The sequence below is a fragment of the Papaver somniferum genome, chromosome 6 (genome assembly GCF_003573695.1).
Source record: "Papaver somniferum cultivar HN1 chromosome 6, ASM357369v1, whole genome shotgun sequence".
Classification (NCBI taxonomy): Eukaryota; Viridiplantae; Streptophyta; class Magnoliopsida; order Ranunculales; family Papaveraceae; genus Papaver; species Papaver somniferum.
Window position 1 is genome coordinate 170,028,993 of NC_039363.1, and position 22,369 is coordinate 170,051,361.

The window sequence follows — 22,369 nt, forward strand, 5'->3', positions numbered from 1 at the left end:
AAGGTATATTAGCCATTTAGAAAATACATAGTTAAGGGGTGTCCTATTTTTACTTATAAATGACCCAGGTTTTGTCACATTAGATATACCCAATCAAGCCATTTAGAAATAACAGGCGACTTGTCAATACCAACTGTCAAATCAGGTTACCATAAAATTCATTTTATACTATCTAGAAGGTCACCCAATAAACCCCTAAAACAATCCCCAAATTTCAGAAAAAGGCGGGAAAGAAAATTGTGGGCTCTCCTTTTGCGGGGCAGCATTTTTGGTAGCATCAGTTGAGAATCACTAGCTGATTGTCGAGGAAGATGATGGGTGGCGAAACCCTAGATGTTCTAAGTGAGATCGAAGCTCTTGTTTCCGATAAACTTCAAGTGGTAAAAATATAAATCTTCAATATCTTTTAAGGGTTATATATTATTATTATTATCAAAGTTTGTCTTTTTCTTTTTTTGGTTAGATGTTAAAGTTTAAATTAAGTATACTGATGGTGCCACAGAATCATTTCTATGCGAATTTTGTGGATTTATATGCAGTAAATTTTTAGGATTCTGAACAACTTGTTGTTGTAGGGTTTTTATAGAGGAGAAATTTAGGGCAAATAACTAAATTGATGATATCTTTCAAGGAATACAGTTCAAGATGAACCAATTTGGTCTCATCACTGTTATTACATCGATGGATCTCGGTGTCATCATTTATTTGGGCATGTCAATCAAATTAGGGTTTCATTTGGCAGTATTATAAGTTTATGAATAATAGTTTCTGAGCATGATTTTGAAAGTTTGATTAATTAGCTGAATGATGGGTAGTTGTAATCACAATACTGAACGAATAGGCTGATACAACACTGCGTTAAAGACGTCACAAAAATTCTCTATGGTTGACTCAGTATATTTGGGACTTTGATTATCTTAACAATGAATTCCTGTATAATTTTTTTGTATCCTATCAAATTTGTATAGCTGTAATTAGGGATAACTCTGTAAAACATTTCTCTTTGATTCTCTATTAAATGTCATACCTTGGGATTTTACATGAGATTTTGTGTTTCTTTCATCAGTAAGCATTCTATGTTGTTCTGAAGCATCATTTGTTAGAAATTTCGCTATATGGGCTCATAGGTATTTAGCATCATTTTGTTAACTAAGATATTGTCAGGTATCATACAAGTGGCTTCTGAGGTAAGAACTGATTTCATTATCAGATTTCATCTCAGTTTACTTTATTTTTGTTCAGCTACTTATACTGCTTGTTATATTTAGGTTGCTTCAGGAGTTCGCTGTAAAGCATGGAAATGAGATGGAAGTAATTTACACTTTGTCTGGCTGGTTAAAGAAAAATCCTACGGTTTACCGTATAAGGCTTGTTTCTGCACCCAAACTTTCAGGTCAGAGAATCTGTGCTACTTTGGGAACATAGTCATGTGCTTAAAACAACATAAGAAGTCAACTATTTATCTCATTCTTTTGTAGGAATCCATATTGAATCAATTACAAATAATATAGAGCTCTTCTGATTTCTGCTTAGGATTTTTTTTTAATTTCCTCAGAAACCTGCATAAGGATAGTTATACTTATACATTGCATCTGGAAATTATTGATAATCTAGGGTACTTTTAAAAGGTTATATAATCCTGTTGATCACCAAATTCATCTACTTTATTTTTGGAAAAGCATTTGCGGTTTACTAGGGCCTTCAGTTATGCATGTTTTCCTTAACATCTATTGCAGATATCAAAGATGAGTTTGAAGATAATTATTCAGTTCAGGTCTATAGCGTGCAAGCATGCATTCCAAAAGACCCGGCTGCGATTTGGAGTGCAGAATTTATACAGTCAGAAGAGCTCTTTGACCAACCCAACTCTGCAGAAAATTGTTTGAGAGACAACAGGTATGTTGTTTTCGTAATTCTGCACGTTATCAGGAACCCACTGTCAGAACCCTACATCTTAAGTTGGATTCGTGATTATTCCTTCTTTTTTTATTGGAATATAAAGATTCTCATTTATTGAAGTTAATTCAGGGTTAGGAAACAATCAGAACTTTTCATTTTGCTTTTGTCGTTGAGCTCCTGAATTCTTAGTACCATTGTTCAAAACTTCCTCATGCTCTGACTAGAAAGGCTAGTCTGAGCGGTGACAGGTTGTTGCTTGTGTTTGTAATTGTAATGGTCATAAGTTCTGTTTACACACCCTATATTTTTAATTGTGACTGATGTTGCCTGTTATTTTAGTGGTAATGGTGATATAGGTTGTCTTTGTAACCCTAAAATTGTCTTTATATATATATATATATATATATATATATATATATATATATTTTTGTTCATTAAAAAACACTAAGCTAAAGATTAGATCACTGCAAGTTTTTATTTTCATGCTTCTATAATTAAAAATTATGTTGCTCCAGTGTGTTCATTTTGACGTATCGCATTAACTCTACTAACATGACGCCTATAATCCTGATGACTACAACTCTATATCTCTTCAGGTTCTGTGGTGTTTTGAACTCCTATGTCAAGCGCAATTTGAACGAATCATCTATAGGTGTCGCTCCCCCACAGCCCAAGAGAGCACCAGTTACAGTACCAGCCAGGAGTAATACATCAAACCAAACTATAAGCTCTTCAAAATTACAGCTAGTAAAGCAAGAAACCCTGAAAACTGGACAGTCTTCTACTGTCGTGGCATCAGTCGTAGAAGTTAAAAATACTGGGTCAAGCGTCAATATTCTGGCTGGCAAAACTGATTCAGGCAGAGAAAAAGAAGTTTTACCTCCTGCTAATAAAACGAAAAGTCAGAGTGAGAAAGCCTCTTCAGGATCTGGTGGATCATTAGCTAATTTGTGGGGTCGTGCAAAATCAAAACCCTGCTCACCACCTTCAACTGATGAAGCTGTTCCATGTCCTGTAGGTGGGTTTATGCTTGAATCATGTGTCCACATTTATATCCCAACATGCTTATATCCTTTTGTAGTCTGCAGTCTTAAAGCTTGTTTCTGTTCATTTAAAATTTTCATCTGGTAATGTGTAAAATTTTCATCAGGTAATGTGTAATTAATTTTCCTTCTTATGGTCCCTAACTTTTTGCTGACTCTGCCTGGATTTGAAACTTAGTTACCTCAGAAGCTCAAGTACGTCCTCGTGAAGCAGTAGAAGCTATAAGCAGCAATGATGATGATGATGATCAAATTGTGAACCGTAGGCGATCCTCTAATGGGGAACACAGCAGAAAAAGACGGGTTGTGCTTGATTTTACTCTGATGAAGAGGATTGTGAAGGTGCTGTCAATCTAGCTTCTCCGGATCCGCCGAGAAAGCAGTTGGTTTCGAATTTCAAAAAGACTGTGAACTTAGCTCACAAGAAAAACCATTTGGATTTTGACGAGCAGAAAGAAGAGCTTGATGAGATTAAGCAAGAGAAAGCAGCTGAAAGAGATTCTTGCGTGCCTCCAAAGCATGATTCTAATATAACCAAGAGCAGTTCAACTGGGATTTCATTTCCGAACAAGACTGAAAGTTGTATTGATTTGGATGGTCTAAATAAAAAGAATGCAGCAACGAAAGCTACTCCAAATTCACCCAAAAGGGAAAAGGTGCTTAAGACAAGGATATGAGCGTGGAAGAGAAGGTGAGACTAAAGTCTTCTTGGATCAAAACACTTATGCTTTTGGATTTAGTTCTGTTCTAACTTGATTCATGACGAGAATATAATTTTTAGAAAAAAAGAGATTTATGATGGCAATATTGTATTTGCTGCTGATTTTTTATACGTGGTGTGCTTCCTTGAGATATCTACGAGGATATTGGACTTCCTCAAGATGCATCTATATGGCTAACTCATCGAAGATCTTGAGAAGCATGTAACTGTTACTTAAAGGACCGATTTATGTTATCTGATATATTCAAAATCAAACTTGGTTTAGAGTCATTGGGTTAACTAGTATTTAAAAGTTCTGATGAGCACACGATTTCTTTGATTTTTGTGTCAGTGTCCGAGGTGGTTTGGGAGGGGTAGGACAAGAATACCAAGAGCAATGACAAGAGCACAACCACTATTAGCCCCGAAAACAGGTCATTATTCTATTCCTAAATACAACGACATTCATTTATTGCCTTTAAAGGTAACTTTCTCGTATTGCGCCATATTTGGGATGCTTCTTCCCATGCAATTTGGAACGTAAGGCTTGTGATATGAGGTTTCGGTATGTTAAAGCGTTAATAGTGTATTTTATCATGAATTTTAGTGTCCAAATGCTTCGATGCCCCTACAACTGTGTGACTGAAATCACCAAAGATGCATATTTTTGACCTGGAACCTCCTACGTTTGATCATGGATACCAATCTTCACTAGAGAGCGACATTGTATTTTTTGTACCCCAGATTTGCATTTTATTTTAGGAGTCAATGAAACTATGTTTTCCAGGTCCCTTTATTGTACTGCCACCGAGGTGTTTGTTTCGGCATGGTTCAACTTTAGGTTCTTAGGATTGCAAAAGTTATATTGCTGGAAGCAGCTATATGGTTTCTATATTTTGACAACTGGAGATTTAACATGAATTTTCCGGTTCCCATTATTGTATCGCTCGTCTGCCCCTTACAATTCCAAGGTGTTTCTGTATGTTTCTACATATTGGCAACTGAAAATTTAACATGAATACATATTCGAAAGACACCTCGACCTTTTAGTTTGCGTCTTTTCTTTTCATTTTTTTTATATGATTGGGTTGTTTCTTTTAGATGACTAACGGCCTTTTGTGATTGCAGGCCTCTAGCTGCGAAGAAGTCCCCTGCCCTGGGAAGTATTGCTCAATCTAATCCAGTGAGCAAAGCTGGAGCCAAGAGAACTGGAAAGGGTGCTGTGAAGGATGCTAAACAGGGCAACATTCTCTCTTTTTTCAAAAAGGCTTGACAAGTTGGTCTAGTTTAGTGTATCAGAATCTTACTGGTGTAAAATTGAATTTCAGCAATGTGATTTTAATGACTAGATTAAACCTTTTAGTGTCGTGAAAGTTAAACGCTTTGCGGAAATGCGAAATTATCAATTTGAGAAACTAAATAGTATAGAAGTTACATGAATCTATGAGCAGATTTTTTTGTTGGTTATTTTATTACCGTTACTGAAATTCCTTTTCCGATTTTTATGGTCCAATGGAGATGACATATTCAATTCCTTCCTTGGATAATATTAGGTTACTTTCTTCTTTTGTTATCATTTTTATTATGGCCAACAAAGAGTATATAAGAATCTCCACTTTATGATGCGCACACAAAAGGGAATAAGCAGAAGGAAAGAATCGCTTTAATCTGAAACTAGGAAAGAACAAAGTGAAGGCTTTTATACAACGCCACCACCACTCCATTGGAACAGGTCGAATATCTGGCCATGATGAAGCTGGTGATTTGGTGGTAATTTAAGCGGGTATACTGTGCTGGTGATCATCTCTTCTGAGAAAGAAAATGAGTAGCTCGGACAATAGATTCAATTCCAGAAACTGGAGTCCTGGGAGCAGCCGCATGTCTAATAATAACAGGATGTTCCAAGCATCACTTAACGGGCCAGCGGTGAGTTATCATCTCTTTAACCCCACTGCATGTATTTACACCTGAAAGAAGTACACAGGTGATAATTTTTATCACATAGACCAAATTTTGATAATTTTTCCTTGTCTATCCATCTATAACCTCCGCACCTGAAGGAAGTCCAGGTGCCACATAGTTTTTTTTTTTTTTTTTTTTTTTTTTTTTTAATTTCCATCACAAACGGATTTAGCGTGTGTACAAGACCCTCATTTAATCTTCCTTTGTGATTTTGTGGACAAAAGCTGTTCTCTAAACATTCTCTTCAACATGGAGCGGTATTTCAGTTTCCAAGTGGATCCTCATCTCATAGGCGAGTGATCTTGGTACCAGGAGAGATGGCACATACACTAAATCCTAGGCTAAGACAGTTCATTCAAGACTTCCCTCCCACGATGGGGGCAGTAAACCAGTGGCCCATGGAGCTCCCTCCACAGCAAGTAGAATCCAGTATAACTCAAGAAGAACAACACCGAGCTCGAAATAAGTTAAAGAAGATAATCTACAATCCTCCTACTAAAAGAAAATGGTGTTTATACTACAGAGACACTGGTGGTGGTATTTTCAGTTCCAAGGAGCAGGATGATGACAGTATTAAAGGATGTGTGATCTGTATAGAAGACTTTGTTCCAAATACGGAGGTGTTGATCACTCCTTGCAATCATATGTTCCATGAAGAGTGCATCATTCCTTGGGTTAAGAGTCATGGTCAGTGCCCAATATGCAGATCTGCGCTCAGCAAGCCGGACAGGGATAATAACTTGCCCATGAATAACAATACCAATTCCTATAGACAGAGCAGTAGCGATGTTACTCCAGATGATACAAGTGCAGATGATCTTATCTCACTTTTAAGAAACGTGGAATTTCAAAGGATGGCTTTTACTCATTACTAATGTAATCGTCCAGCAGAGGAAGTTCTTAACTGCCAAGAATATATCGCAACTTTACTACGACTGATAACAAGTTATGGATCTTGTGATATTGCTACTTGTGTTGTTCAACTTTATACTGAACTCTTACTCTTCATGAGGCATCTATATATCAATAATTTGGAGTGTCTTAGCTTGTTCTAATTGGTTGGTATAACTGTAAGTCGATAACCACATTTCAGATCACTCTTAACACCATTCGAGAATCCATTGTAAAAAATCCAAGGGAAGAGTGAACATTTTCTCTTGCTAATAGAGCTAGAATAAAAATGGTCCAAGAGTGTGAATGGTGGACTTCTCCACCCAACTGGTTAGCCTACCAGTTAACTCTTGATGTAACTCTCAGCCGTTCATCTTTCTAGGGGACTTAGGCCAACTCCTAATGTGTTAGAAAATACTAAGAGTCTAGTTTGACTCTAATTTTATCGTGATAGTAAAGGATTAATGGAAATCCTTAAGTGAAAACTACACGTTTAATATATGGGTTGGTTCACTAACAAGAATGTTCACGTTTAAGGTATTTAATGAGGAAATCCTCAATCCTTTAAGGTATAAACTGATATTACTCACCAACCGTGATTTGTGGCACCCAAGTTTCGTGCACCCAATGCACCCAACATGAGGTGGCGTCCCCATGAGCATTCAACTTCGCTACACGTTTCATTACTTGCACCATTTTTTTCCTTCATCTCTCGATCTCTTCCCCATCTCCTATACAACCGGTTAAGCTTTTTTCCATCAAGTTTTGTGAGCAAGTATAAGTAATGGGAAAAACATCAGGAAGATACAGGAAAGAATCATCAAGATCCCGTCTTGAGATGTATCATTTTCCTCCATGAAAATAAACTTAAGATTTAAGAAACAAGATTAAGTTATGATAAGCATATATTATTCAAAATTAAGATAAGAAAAATATGGTCAACTTTAGTCCTTTGATTTGTGGATCAAGCTCAAAAATAATAACTATGAGTTTTGTCAAAGAGTGAGTTTTGAATCTATGGGTGTTCTTTGCAACCTGAGTGAGAAAATGGAGTATACTCTAATCAAAATTTTAATTTACTAAAGATTATTTGAAGTGGTAATAAACTAGGTTCAAACAGGAGGAGGTGTAGATTTTTGTTTTGCTGTTTTAGATGTTCAGCCATTAGAGAACAGTAAACCTGTTGAAACAATATAGAAAATTCACAAAAATAAATCTCAAACAGCTGAGTCGCGGATTAGGTCGTTATCTTTAAGGTGTTTCGCGACTCTGCCTCTTGATTGTGCTAGCAGTCAAAACTTGTCGAAAACCCTATGGGATAAAACAGCTGATACTTTCTTGTTGGATTTCTCTGCACTATGAGAAATCGGACCAACAACTACTCTTACTTCACTTGATCAGAACTCAAAAATAGATGAAAAAGCAATGTATTTCATCTTCTCCAACTGTTCTTTTATATCTCAAAAAAGAAATCAATACGTTTTTTAATGAAAATAAATTTCGTAATTAGTGCTCACTGAAAATCCTCCATAACAGTCATAAAACGGTAACAATATAATTACCAAAAATTAATAAAGTTAATTAGAGAATATTAAGTAGAAAACCGTTTTGGAAATCAAGAGTTAAAATCTGCAAAAAATCAGTTTCTGAATCACCAGACCTCCCAAGACCCCAAGGCCCCGCTCTCCCGGATTTTATTAAGTAATATATATACTTAATCAAATGTGTGGCGTGAGACTTGAACCCAAGCCTATAATGTGGGAGCCCAAAATAATACCACCACACTATGTCTCTAAGTTTGTTACAACATTACAAAACTATGTTTTTAAATATATATCCCAACAATCCCCCACTTATATTTCAAAACATTGAGCAAGTGATATACAGTTGTGCATAAGCAAAGGTGCCTTTCGACTTGAACCTCTACATAGTGTTAAACTTTCTAAGTATCAGGTAACTAGAGTGACTCGCATCTTGAACTCTAACTAATACTAGTTTATTTAACACACACACAACTATATCTAGAGTAAAGTCCTTAAGTTCGCACATTAAGGCCATGTGCTTATCCCTTTTTTTTTAACGAATGGTCTAGAGAAGTGCCCAAGTTCTCATAGAAGGCGGCCACACCTTCACACCCGTATAGGTGAGTTTATCAAGAATACTCCTGTGTATCCCACTCTAACTTAAGAGCTATAGACATCATTAAGAGTTTAAACACTCAGCTTGTTTCCCACTTCAGGATATCATGCTATGGGAATGCATGACTCTATCATATCATTTGTAACTTCGTATAGTCCCTTTGAACCTATTTCTAGGTTGGGTATCCATTACAAATGACTCAACTTCTCACGTGCAAAAGTCCCATACTTTTAGAGATATTCCATACATTTTCTCTTGCTAATACTTTCGTCAAAGTATCAGCTATATTTCCTTCAGACCTTACATGATCTACTCTAACAACACCAGTTGTGAGAAATTCTCTAAATGTGTCGTGCTTTCGACGTATCTGTCGATTCTTATTGTTATTATAACAATTCTCTACTACTCTGATAGCCGCGGTACTATCGCATTGGATCAAAGTGGCTGGTATCGGTTTTTCCCATACTGGAATGTCTGACAACAAACTCTTCAGCCATCATGCCTCTTCACTAGTTGCTGCTAGTGCTATAAATTCAGCCTCCATCGTAGATTGGGCTATAATTGTCTGTTTCTTTGATCTCCAAGATACAGCGCCCCCAGCAATAGTAAAAACATATCCACTGGTGGCCTTGGAATCATCTGATAGAGTGTTCCATTTAGCATCGCTAAATCCTTCAAGGACTGTGGGATACCTCTTATAGTGTAATCCTAGGTTTGTGGTTCTTTTCAGATACCACATAACCCTCTCAATAGCATCCCAGTGTTCCAAACTAGGAAAACTGGTAAACCTGCACAAAACTCCCACTGCATAGGCATTGTCTGGTCTAGTACAATCAGTTGCATAACGCAGACTGCCAATTATACTAGCATATTCAGATTGTCTGACACTTTCTCCAGTATTCTTAAACAATTTCACATTAGGATCAAACGGAGTACAAACACGTTTACAATCAAAATATTCATACTTCCTCAGAATTTTTTCAATGTAGTGAGATTGATCTAAAAAAATACCACTATCAGTTCTAGTTATTTTGATTCCCAAGATTACACTAGCTTCACCCAAATCTTTCATGTCAAAATTCGAACTAAGCATGCTTGTAGTTTCATTGACAACAGATAAATTGGAACCAAATATCAGCAAATCATCCACATATAAGAAAACAACCACACACACATCATTCGCAGATTTATAATAGATACATTTGTCACCCTCATTTATTCTGAAATTATTTGAAATCATTAAATTATCAAATTTCTCATGCCATTGCTTAGGAGCTTGTTTCAAACCATAAAGAGATTTCTCTATCTTACGTACTTTCTGTTCTTGTCCAGGAATTACAAAACCTTCAGGTTGTTCCATGTAAATTTCCTCTTCTAGTTCACCATTCAAAAAGGCAATTTTAACATCCATTTGGTGAATAACAAGATTATGAGCAGCAACAACAACAATCAAAACACGTATAGATGTTAATCTACTAACGAGAGAATAAGTATCAAAAAAGTCTACGTTTTCTCGTTGCCTAAATCCTTTAGCAACCAGTATAGCCTTGTGCTTATCTACTGTTACATCAGGTTTGAGTTTCCTTTTCAAAACCCATTTACAACCTATAGGCTTACAACCAGGAGGTAAATCTACTATACACCAAGTTCCATTAGACATGTGAGAATCCCATTCATTATCTACAGCTTCTTGCCAGAAACTAGACTCTACAGAACTAAACGCCTCTTGTAAATTAGAAGGTTCTTCCTCTATAGCGTAAAATTCAAAGTCGAGATTTTTATCTTTTGTCTCAGTCCTAGCTCTTTTACTGCATCTAGGTTCATATTCAGTGATCCTAGTTTCTTCACTTCTAGGTTCTTCTAATCTAGGTTCAGAATCAGAACTAGGTAAAGTACTTGGTGTTGAACCCCCACTATTTCTAGATTTAAAAGGAAATTTCTCTTCAAAGAAATCAACATCAATAGATTCAATAATAACCTTATTATTAATATCAAAGAACCTATAAGCTTTACTGTTTTGAGAATAACCAATAAAAACACATTCATAAGCTCTACTTTCTAACTTATGTCTTTTAGGATCAGGTTTTCTAACAAAAGATAAAAAACCCCAAACTCTAAAATAAGAGACATTAGGTTTCCTATCTCTCCAGATTTCATAAGGAGATATTTTGGTTTTATTATTGGGAATGCGATTCAGAACATGGCAAACAGTCAACAAACATTCACCCCACCAATGAGAAGCAGCACCGGAACTAAGCAAACAAGCAACAGTCAATTCAGTAAGAGTACGATTCTTTCTTTCAGCTTTCCCATTCATTTGAGGATTATATGGAGCAGTTCTTTCATGTATATGCCATTAGTTTGATAAATTTCAGTAAAGGGAGCAGAATCATATTCAGTGCCTATATCACTACGAAACCTCTTAATTTTTCTACCAAATTGATTTTCAATTTCAGCAATAAAGATCTTAAACTTTTCAATAGCTTCATTCTTATGGCTCAAAAAATAAACATAAGTATAATTAGAACAGTCATCAATGAACGTCACGGTATACCTTTTTCCATTTCTAGTTAGGATACCTTCATATTCACACAAATCAAAATGTATTAAGTCTAATGGTTTGGATTCTCTTACAACAGATTTATGTGAGGTTTCGGTTATTTTTGCTTGACTGCAGTATTCACATTTTTCAAATTCATTTTCAGAAAATTCAGGAGGACACCTAACTTGCTTATGTTATTTACTAACTTTTTACCCACATGACAAAGCCTACCATGCCAAACATTAAAATTGCAAACCATATAAGCAGAAGATTCAATTTTATTCATAGCATCAACATTAAGCTTAAACATTCCATCAGTAGCATAACCTTTTCCTACAAAACTCTTATTCTTAGTTATAGTGTAAATATCAGACCCAATAGTTTGATACAACTCAGCCTTGTTGAGAAGATAGACGGAAACAAGGTTCTTTCTCATTTCTGGAGTGTGAAGGACATCTTTCAGCATGAGTGTCTTCCCAGAAGTAAACTTCAACTCTACCGTACCAGAACCTTTCACTATAGTGATGTGAGAGTCTCCCAACAACACTTTATTATCCTTGGTTTCATCATAAGTCTTAAACATGGACCTATCAAAACAACGATGACGCGAAGCACCACTGTCTATCCACCATCCATCAGATCCACCAACCATGTAGAACTCTGGATCAGAGACCATGGCAATTATAACGTCACCCACAATATTAGCTTGTGCGTTATTCTTTTCCTTGTTAAACCTGCAATTCCTAGCCATGTGGTTTGGTTTATTACAGGTATAACAAAGATACTCAGAATTGGAATTCTGTCCATTTCTTGATGGGTGTTGGTTCTTGTTTTGATTAGGCCTTCCTCCTTTCTTTTGGTTCGATTTAGGTTTCAGGTCCTTCTTCTTAGGTTTCAAACTAGGATGAGTCTTATTGTTAGAAACAATGAGAATCTCTTCCTTCTTATCTTGTTTCCGAGCTTCTTCCTCAACCCTGATCTTAACAATCAAACTTTCAAGAGAAAATTCTTTAGTCTTGTGACACAAAGTATTACGAAAATCTTTCCAGCTAGGTGGTAACTTGTCAATCATTACAGAAACTTGAAATTGTTCATCAGTTTTCATACCTTCGGTCATAATTTCAGTTCATGAGCCTGTGAAACAACTGATCTACCATCCACCATTTGGTATCTCAAATACCGGCTCACAGCATACTTCTTTGAACCAGCTTCCTCGGTGTCTTATTTTTTCTGTAATGCATCCCACACATCTTTAGCAGTTTCAAAGTTGAATAATACTCATATTAATCATTAGATAATGCGTTAAGAATGTAGTTTTTGCAATCAAAGTCATCATCGACCCATTTGTCAATGGCCTTCTGTTTCTCCTCAGGAGTTTGAGAAACTACGTCTTTGGCACCACCGGTAGGAGGTGGATCAGTAGCAGCAGCACCATCATCAACATCAGCAGCAACAACAACAGTCTTATCAGCAGCAGCAGTCTTATCAGCAGAAGGTTCCAGGATGAACACTCGACACAATCATATTTAGCTTCATGAGTTTGAGATAAAAGAACATCTTCAGCTTCCATCTTCTGAAATGCAGCCCTTCAAATTTGAATGGCTTGTTGGTATCATCAACGCGCTTCTTTTCAACCTCCATAGCAAAATCAAACACCTTAAACCTGTTGAAACAATATAGAAAATTCACAAAAATAAATCTCAAACAGCTGAGTCGCGGACTAGGTCGTGATCTTTAAGGTGTTTCGCGACTCTGCCTTTTGATTTTGCTAGCAGTCAAAACTTGTCGAAAACCCTATGGGATAAAACAGCTGATACTCTCTTGTTCGATTTCTCTGCACTATGAGAAATCGGACCAACAACTACTCTTTATTCACTTTCTCAGAACTCAAAAATAGATGAAAAAGCAATGTATTTCATCTTCTCCAGAAACCGTTCTTTTATATCTCAAAAAAGAAATCAATACGGTTTTTAGTGAAAATAAATTTCGTAATTAGTGCTCACTGAAAATCCTCCATAACAGTCATAAAACGGTAACAATATAATTACCAAAAATTAATAGAGTTAATTAGAGAATATTAAGTAGAAAACCGTTTTGGAAATCAAGAGTTAAAACCTGCAAAAAATCAGTTTCTGAATCACCAGACCTCCCAAGACCCCAAGACCCCGCTCTCCCGAATTTTATTAAGTAATATATATATATATATAATATATCTAGTCAAATGTGTGGGGTGAGACTTGAACCCAAGCCTATATTGTGGGAGCCCAAAATAATACCACCACACTATGTCTCTAAGTTTGGTACAATATTACAAAACTATGTTTTGAAATATATATCCCAAGAAAACCAAATGGATAATTTTCTAGCCGGAAAGTTTGGTTCTTTTTTTGTGGTAAATTTCTTTCTTTCAATCTACATCTAATGTGTTAAAAAAGACTTTTGATATGGTTTTCGCCATTTCGGTTTAACTGATCTTCTATCTGAAAACAAATCAGATGAAGTAGATCTATGTTGCAGAGAAATAAAACAAAAACGAAGGAGAAAAGAGATAAATCCATTCGGCTGCTTATGTGGATGCCACCTAAGGGTGGGTGCATCGGGTGCACGAAATACGGGCGTCATAAATCATTTTTGCTTACTCAATTGAGAAGAGACTACATACGCGGGATACTTCGATGAACCAAAAATAAGAATGTTCACGTTTTCCTTAATGCTTTGTTTTCTCTCGTACTAAGCTGCCTCACTCTCACATTTCTTTAGTTTTCTCTCCGTTTTTTCGAATGAGTGTTTGTTGTTCTTTGTAAGCTTCTTCTATTTGTCGTCTTTTTTTTTTTCCTTGGTTTATTTATTTTCTTCTTTTGCTTTAAGGAAACGGAGGGTTTACATAGGTGGTGCTTGGGGGACATAACTAAACGGGGAAAGAAACATGATCGGATATAAAGGCAAGTAATGGAAACATAACCCGTAAAAGGAAAAATAAATGTGATTAGAATATTTGGTGGATATTCTTCTTTATTTGTTTTTTTTTGAAAGTGTTTTGGATTTTTCTTTTGTTGATTTAGTCTTGAGACCGCATCTGTACAGGGCCAATTAAGGCTATATACAGGGCCAAAATTGTATCGACTTGTGTCAATGTATATGGATGAAAAAATAGCTGCTCTGAAATAGCAAAAAAGGTGGTTGACCACTGCAACAAATCGGAAAACTAACTCCCATTTTGGCGATGATGAATCTGCAGATGAAGATTTTTGAATTACATTGGCTAGTGCAGGTTAAAAATTAGCCGGCAATGGGATATACATGTAGCCGGATGAGGATAATGTGATTAGGTGTTGGAAATATATGTTTTAAAACAAAATAAATAAATAAATATATATTTCCATTTTTTTTTGTTTGTTAAATCCATTTTTAGCAATCTTTATGATATTCATAAAAGCAATTTATTTTTGTCATAAATTCACTAACCGTTTCATGTTACAAGAGTAATGGTTTATATTAAATCATATTAATGTTTTCATTAGAAACTTTATGAAAACCCCTAAATCAGATTTTTTGTTGGAAAAAGACAAAGAGGGTTTTTCTTTATGTTTTTGATTTTAGAGAAAAAGAATTTTTGAGAGAAAGAAAACTAGTGTATGAGTATCACTTGTTTTCTACAATTATGATTTTGAGTAAGAATAGAAGTGTGCAAGTATCACATACTCTCAAAGTGAAAGAGTGATTGTGAAAGAGATTTGCTCGGCTGTTTTATCCTGGGAACGACGCGACATGGAAGAACTGTTTGCACAATTTTGGGCAGAGCCGCGAAACGTCTTAAAGAGAGCGACCTGGTCGTGACTCAGCCATAATACTATTTGTTTGGTTTTTCTTGTGATTGTTTTGCAGGCGGATATCGGCAATTGTTCCAACAATTTTAAGACGTTTTCTTCTGCCATAGAGATTAAGGGAGAAACTATTGCTGAAACACGATAAGTATCATTGTTATTTGGTCATATTGAATCATCACGGTATAATTATTCATTAAAAATTTATCTTCATGATTGGATTTTAGGTTTCTTCATATCTAAAATTGAATTTTGATATCTAATGTTAATAGACCATAGTTATGACATGTTATAGAGTTTTATGTGGATCTCTTAAATGAAAATGAATTTGGTGATGAAATTTATATCGTATATATTAGACATCATGAGTATCACCCAGGTAAACTTTCATAATTTTTGGAGTCCAAAAAGTATTTTTAAGGTATTTTACAAAACCACATAACGGTGTTGAAAAATTTCTGACGGGCAGAAATTTAGCCCTAATGAATTCGTTTGTGTCCAAATCTTTGGTAGTTATTTGAATTTTGTAACATGAAACTTGTAGAATCACAATTTATCTCAAAACCTATTTTGAATTTTCCATTGGGTTCTTTGGTTTAAGAGATGTGGTGGTTTTCAAAATCGTGGGTATGTCTGTGTATAAAATATGAGATGTGATGTTGGAGTTTAGAGATTAGAGATGAGAAAATTATAATAAAAATCATGTTTTGATTTTAGTACTTTACTATTGTATTGGTAATGAAAAAATAAGATCATTATTGGAAAATCAAACTAGTGCACGACATATGTTTGAAAATTGCTAGTAGAAAGTTTAATATCATGACGTTTAACCCTTTACTTTGTTTGATGCTTGGAGTACTAATTTTTATTTGATTTTTTAGTATTACATTAGTGTATACCTTACTTATTTTGGGTTCTACAAAGCTCACATTTAAATGATTGTGACATGTGATAATTTCACTACTTCAACAATTTTTGTTTCCCAATGGAAATAAAAAATTCCGAGTAAATATTGGAAAATCGGGATGAGCAATGTTTTGCTGATTTCTTTGTTGGACAGAAAGAGTGGACAATAGTTATGACTAATTCAGCTTTCAAAGCAATGAGGTATGTTGATTAACAATTTGTAGTTATGTAGTGATCGAATAGTTGCATTCTACATGAAAATGAATTGATTCTTCAAGGATACAATGAGGTGTACGGAAAACTAGATATTGAGAATTATTGTTTATGACAATAAATGAGTGACTCATATAAGTTTGGAACTTATGAGATAGAACTTGATACCAAACCAAAACCGAAAGAATAAGAAACCTAGTCAAAACAAATATGAATACCAAATCTCACCAGAAATGAAACCATAATTGTAATTATGAAGTTATTTGCTACGCTTGACATTAAACCAAGTCTACGACACGGCATTGCAAGATATCAATATTAACAATGCTTTTCAAGCTAAGTTCATGTGAATTGTGGATACGGTGAGAGGTTGGTATATTGGTTTTACACCATGTTTGTTTTGATAAGTTACGGTTCAAAAAGTTGATGTAATCGTTTGAAAGAAGAAAGTGGGTTGAGTTATACTCACATCTCTAGGATTCTTGGTATTGGTTATGGTTTGAAAGTTTGCTTCCGGTTAGAACTATCTTGTTAAAGAGGTTCATACTACCAAAATGAAAAAGAATCTAGTTTCCCCTCATATCTTATTTTTAACAAGATTGAATTAAATTTTTTGTTGACTTGATCATTGCATTACTACAATAAATATTTTATCAATGGAATGTTTGGAACCAAAATATTGCATTATTTATAGATGAGATGACTGAAGCTTTGGAGTGCTTGAAATATGTGATTTATCTTGCTTCTATGAAAAAAAATTTGGGTTTGTGTAGCATGTTGGTTTTCCCTCTAAAATTTTTAAGAATTTTTTTAAGTGACATGTATGACATTTTACCCAAGTCTTCAAAGCATGTAGACTCCCAATCTTACTAGTTTACACAAAGCATCGGATGAAATAAAATTTGAGAATTTATCAGATATTTTTTTGGTGTTTCACGAGTCTAACTTGGTGATTAAAAGTGATATTTTGAGTAGTGACTAATGAAATGATGTCATCATGAAAAAAAATGTTTGTTTGGTCGTCCTCTATATTGTGCCAAAAGGATTTTGAAATTGGATAATTACTTTATTAGTAATGAGCAAGAACACATAGAGCGTCAAATATGAATTTAGAGAAATGATTTGCGCTTAAAAATTATTTCTAATTTTTATATGAATGAGGAAACTTTCTAGTTTTTGAATTGGTATTGAACATTGAAATCTTAACGAAGTCTATAGAAATTTTTGAATGAACGTGGCTAGAAATGCAACTTGCATAAGTAACTTCTCAATTTTGTATTTTGGTGTTGACTTGAAATTTCCTTTCGTCGAGAAATAGTGGGGGTTCTCTACCCTATGTATGTTTGAATATTAAACTTAGATTAAAGAGCTAGCTAGAAATGGAGATCACAAGATCATTAAAAATTGATGTGCAAGTAGTAAGACTAAAACGAACTTTAGTCATAATTATTATCTTTTTTGAGATACTTAGATCCTCATAATTTTAATCTTTGGAAAAAGGTTTTAAGATTCAAATATTTTAGTTTGAAAAATAGAGAAAGGGTAATTAATTCTAATACTTGCTTTCATGTCGCTGGATTTACATTCTTGATTGGTGATGTTGTTTCTACGATGCGTGGTTTGTTATGTATCATATGTAGAAAAATATATGGAATGTATTAAAGATGAGAATCTATGTAGGCCGAGCATGAAAATTGTGTAGTTTCTACAAGAATAAAATGGATATAGGTTAGATAAGTCATCATCATATATATTCTGAAACAAACTTTGAAACAATTAAATGAGACAAAATTAATTTTTTGATTAGTTTGAATAATTTCAGAATTTTTGAAAATGAAATGCATAACGCTCGTTGTTGTATATGCATAAGTGATTTATGGAATTTAAATTCTAACTTATATGATGTTAATGAAAATGAGAACATGCTTAGTTTACTATTTGACATAAAAGACTTGAGGGAAGATAGTGTATATGCTTGAATTGAATTTATTCTTCTCTTGAATATATTTAATACAATGGAAAGAAATAGAAATATATATAGTCTAATTGTAAACTAGTTTTCACTCATTTGATTTAGTGCCAATGTTTTTGAGATTGTGTGTGATTGCACTAGACATGAGTATGGTAGCATGGTATGTTTTCTTGCTACGTGATTGACTATATATATATACTTATAGTGAGGGTGTAATATATTGCTTCCACAGTGGGGGTTTTATATTCAGATTTACCAATCCTAGTATGGAAAATTGGTAAAATATTGAGAAGGTTATGAGGAGTTTCGAACACATCTAAATGTTTACTGAAATCCTTTATGGATATTGTGAAGCTGATTGGAAATACTTTCAGATGAATCCTCTACGGGATGGAGCGATTCAGTCCTCTACTAGATAGAGGAAGAACAAACATATTAATCCAATGCGATAGTACCGCGGCTATTGCAAGAGTTGAGAACCGTTAATTACAATGGTAGAGTCTACATATAAGGTGATAAAAAGCATTTTTTTCTATGAGAGTGGATTATATATTGTCTGGAAAGAGTTATCGTTGATCCTTTGACGAAAGGATCAATAGGAAGGTGTGAATACATATTATGGGATGAAGCTGATGCCCATTGAGAATTGAGTCATTTGTGATGGATACCCACCTAGAAATAGGTTCAAAAGGAATAACGATTCACAAATGATATGAACATAGTTGTTCGTGATGGACACCTAACCTACAACTCAAGATTCCATAAGTAGGTTCAAAAGGTAATCCCTACCTATGAATGGAAATCCCAAAATGTAAGTTCAAATGGGACTAAGTCACGGATAATATGTAGACACAGAATCATGCTTTTGAGAATTCATCCCACACATGATATCCTGAAGCGAGTTAAGGTTGAGTTTTTTGTTTCTAAAATTCTTAATGATGTCTATATCTCTATTTAGAGTGGGGTACTTAGCTACAGGAGTACTCTTGATAGACTCACCTATATGGATGTGAAAGTGTGACCGCTTTCTATGAGAATATGGGAAATTCTCTAGATCATTCATTAAACCGGTATTTAAGCACAAGGCCTTAATGTGTTGGCTTTAGACTTTACACTAGTATAGTTGTGTGTGTTAAACAATCTTTTCATCTCCTGGAGTTCAAAGACTTATGTTCACTCTATGGTTAGATTTTGAGAGAGTTAGCACTATGTAAAGGTTCAAAGTCGAAAGATACCTTTACTTATGCACATCACTATATAGATCTTGCTCAATGTTTTAAAAATATAAGTGGAAAATTGTTGGAAATATATGTTTTAAAACAAAATAAATAAATATTTCCATTTATTATTTTTTTTTGTTTGTTAAATCCAATTTTAACAATCTTTATGATACTCATAAAAGCAATTTATTTTTGTCATAACTTCATTGACCGTTTCATGTTACAAGAGTAATGGTTTATATTAAATCATATTAATGTTTTCATTAAAAACTTTATGAAAACCCCTTGACTATGAATCAGATTTTTTGTTGGAAAAAGACAAAGAGGGTTTTTCTTTATGTTTTTGATTTTAGAGAAAAAGAATTTTTGAGAGAAAGAAAACTAGTGTATGGGTATCACTTGTTTTCTACAATTATGATTTTGAGTAAGAATAGAAGTGTGCAAGTATCACATACTCTCAAAGTGCAAGAGTGATTGTGAAAGAGATTTGCTCGGCTGTTTTATCCTGGGGACGACGCGACATGGAAGAACTGTTTGCACAATTTTGGGCAGAGCCGCGAAACGTCTTAAAGAGAGCGACCTGGTCGTGACTCAGCCATAACACTATTTGTTTGGTTTTTCTTGTGATTGTTTTGCAGGTGGATTACGGCAATTATTCCAACATTAGGGGATAATTAAAACGCCGGTTGAATGAATGATATATGTTCTTCTTTCCTTCTCTCTATGTTATCTTCTTATATCCACCACCATTCTCCGGCACACCACCACCATTATCACCACCTAGCTGCCATTAATGGAGGTTTTTGAAAATAGATTCAGCTAGCTTCGTAAAATCAGTTACCGATTGATTATTTTCTCTCTCATGTTATAAAGAACATGAAAAGGAACCATGCAGAAATCGGGAGAATCCTAATTTCTCGATTTAGATTTATTACCATTTCCAATCTAAATCCATGAAAAACAGATAAGAATACTTCAAAGTTTCTTTTATCTTATGGGAAAATCACTTTCCTCTGAAACTAGACTAAAAGACTTATTAGTGGTTTTTATAACAAACAATCCATCAATTTTGAAGAATATTTTCATCAACTTATTCTTTAAACCCAAATCTTCCAAGACCTGCTCATACTTTTGGAATACATATTGACATTGTTTCTGTTTATGAGACAATTTAACTTAATCATCAATAAAGAAATTCAAATTTTGCCTTTAGCTGCCGGTTTTTTCCTATGAATTCTGGACAAGCGATGTAATTTTTGCCCAGTGAATATTACTTTCCAAAAAAGTGGGAATATTACGTACCTTTCATTTGTACGTCCCTGGAAACAAGATGTCGGCCCTGTTAATATCCACGGTCTTAGTCTTAATGGGAGAAGGTGTTGATGTTTATGAGAAATGGGGTAAAGTGAAGGTAGTGTTGGGATAAAAGTTGTGGACTTTGTCTCACATTTTGAAATTTTAAAATGGAAAGAAAGGGATTTATAAGATTAATGAGAAAAGAGAAGAAAATATAATGGGTTTATCTTCGTTTTCAGGTAATGTGTTGGTGAGTGAGTGAGTGATATGGAGTGGGGTGTACAATGGGGAAGTGAACATTGTTTCTCACTCTTTCTATTTCCCCCGTCTTCACGAGATTATGGATTTCGCAGCTATTTCTACAATCCGGTTTTGAAGCGCAACAATATTGTTTTTATAGGATGCCAAATTGGGGTTTCAACACTAATGAACATCTCTTTCTTCACTGTAGTGCTGCATATGAAGTGTGGTCTAATTTTTTTGGACAATTTTGGTATGAAATGGGTGTTCACTAACAATGTTAGTGAAACTCTATGGGAATGGAAGTAAAAAGAATTCAATAAGAATAAAGAAGATACAAAGCCTTTTTGCCTTTAACTATTTAGTGGTCCTTATGGAAGGAAAGAAACAACATATTGTATCACAATGTCACAAAGAGAAAGAGTCGGATCATCGATGCAGTCAAATATTTGATTTTTAATTGGGTTAGATGTTTTGATATTTTTGTTGATTTTGATTTAGCTATTTTAATATTTTATTGGGATGCGGGTGGCATCCATAAATTTGGAAATATGTTTTTGATGTCGTTGTCACTTCTCCGGTGAATTGTGGGATTTGAATTCTCATTCTCATTCGATTTGAAGGAGATTGATCAAAATAGATCAAATTAGGTGTTACTGTGGGATGGGAGCTCTCACCCATTCACCCAAAATCATTCATACACTCATTCAATTGAATGAGTGTTCACCGGTCATTATTGGATTGAATGAGTGTTCAACAATTGTTCAACAGTATTCATTTGATTGAATGAAGATCTTCCGCTCATATAAAACGGCTAATATTCAGTCTCTTGGGGAGATATTTTATTTTTTTATTAGGTGTTAAAAATCTTTGACGCAGGTCCATGAGATTTTCATTAATAAAAAAAAAACCGAGGAGGTACATGTTTAGTCCTCTCCAAATGTATGATTATAAGCCTCTTAATCTCTAGTTTTGCTCTTCCATAATCCAAATTTCACTTTTCAAGCTAATGCCTCATTGAATCTGGCGGCGAACTAATGTGAAAAACAATCATTTCATGGCCCCTGCTCTAACAAGAGTTTTTTTTTTGCTTCTTTTTTTGGTTAAAAAAAGAAGAAAAAAAACACTTTCCTACGGAACTTGTAGTTTTCAATAAAAAAAGAAAAGGATCGGGATCCCGTAACAAAGCATTTGACAAAACACTTTAACAAAAACTGGTAACCACTAGATCTTATATATTTAATGGTTCAGATTATCGATGGCGTGGCAAGCAAACCATCTCTATTGCTTGTTTGGCTCAACTAATTAAGCCATTCTCTGCACACAAAAATCAATGGGAAACGATATCTAGAAAAATCTAGGGTATTTTTTCTTCATCAATATCTATATTACACATCTGAGTACCACTTCGGGTGATCATTCTCATTTTTTTTCATTGATCGATGTCATAGGTTTTCATGTTTTCCTTATCCTGTAGTTTTTTGTTTGAAATATAAATTTAACCCATCTTTGAAAAATATAT

The 22,369-nt window shown here is 34.6% G+C and overlaps 2 protein-coding genes across 5 annotated transcripts; both read left to right on the plus strand.

Moving 5' to 3' along the window:
• Window positions 1-200: 200 nt before the first annotated feature.
• On the plus strand, window positions 201-3,591 carry LOC113290091. 3 transcript variants are annotated; one of them, XM_026539617.1, is made up of 5 exons: window positions 201-380; window positions 1,279-1,393; window positions 1,737-1,896; window positions 2,496-2,917; window positions 3,121-3,591. In XM_026539617.1, exons 1-5 carry the CDS (start codon window positions 312-314, stop codon window positions 3,297-3,299), a joined length of 945 nt encoding a protein of 314 aa, XP_026395402.1. In that variant the 5' UTR covers window positions 201-311; the 3' UTR covers window positions 3,300-3,591. The 3 variants fall into 3 exon arrangements, with proteins under 3 accessions (XP_026395402.1, XP_026395403.1, XP_026395404.1); XM_026539618.1 differs by having other exon boundaries at window positions 247-380; window positions 1,269-1,393; XM_026539619.1 differs by lacking the exon at window positions 201-380 and adding an exon at window positions 427-1,187 and having other exon boundaries at window positions 1,269-1,393.
• A 1,704-nt stretch (window positions 3,592-5,295) lies between these two features.
• On the plus strand, window positions 5,296-6,648 carry LOC113290092 (E3 ubiquitin-protein ligase RNF165-like). 2 transcript variants are annotated; one of them, XM_026539622.1, is made up of 2 exons: window positions 5,296-5,568; window positions 5,871-6,648. In XM_026539622.1, the coding sequence occupies exons 1-2, from the start codon at window positions 5,464-5,466 to the stop codon at window positions 6,477-6,479; spliced, it is 714 nt and encodes a 237-aa protein (XP_026395407.1). In that variant the 5' UTR covers window positions 5,296-5,463; the 3' UTR covers window positions 6,480-6,648. The 2 variants fall into 2 exon arrangements, with proteins under 2 accessions (XP_026395407.1, XP_026395406.1); XM_026539621.1 differs by having other exon boundaries at window positions 5,300-5,568; window positions 5,829-6,648.
• The last annotated feature ends 15,721 nt before the right edge of the window (window positions 6,649-22,369 follow it).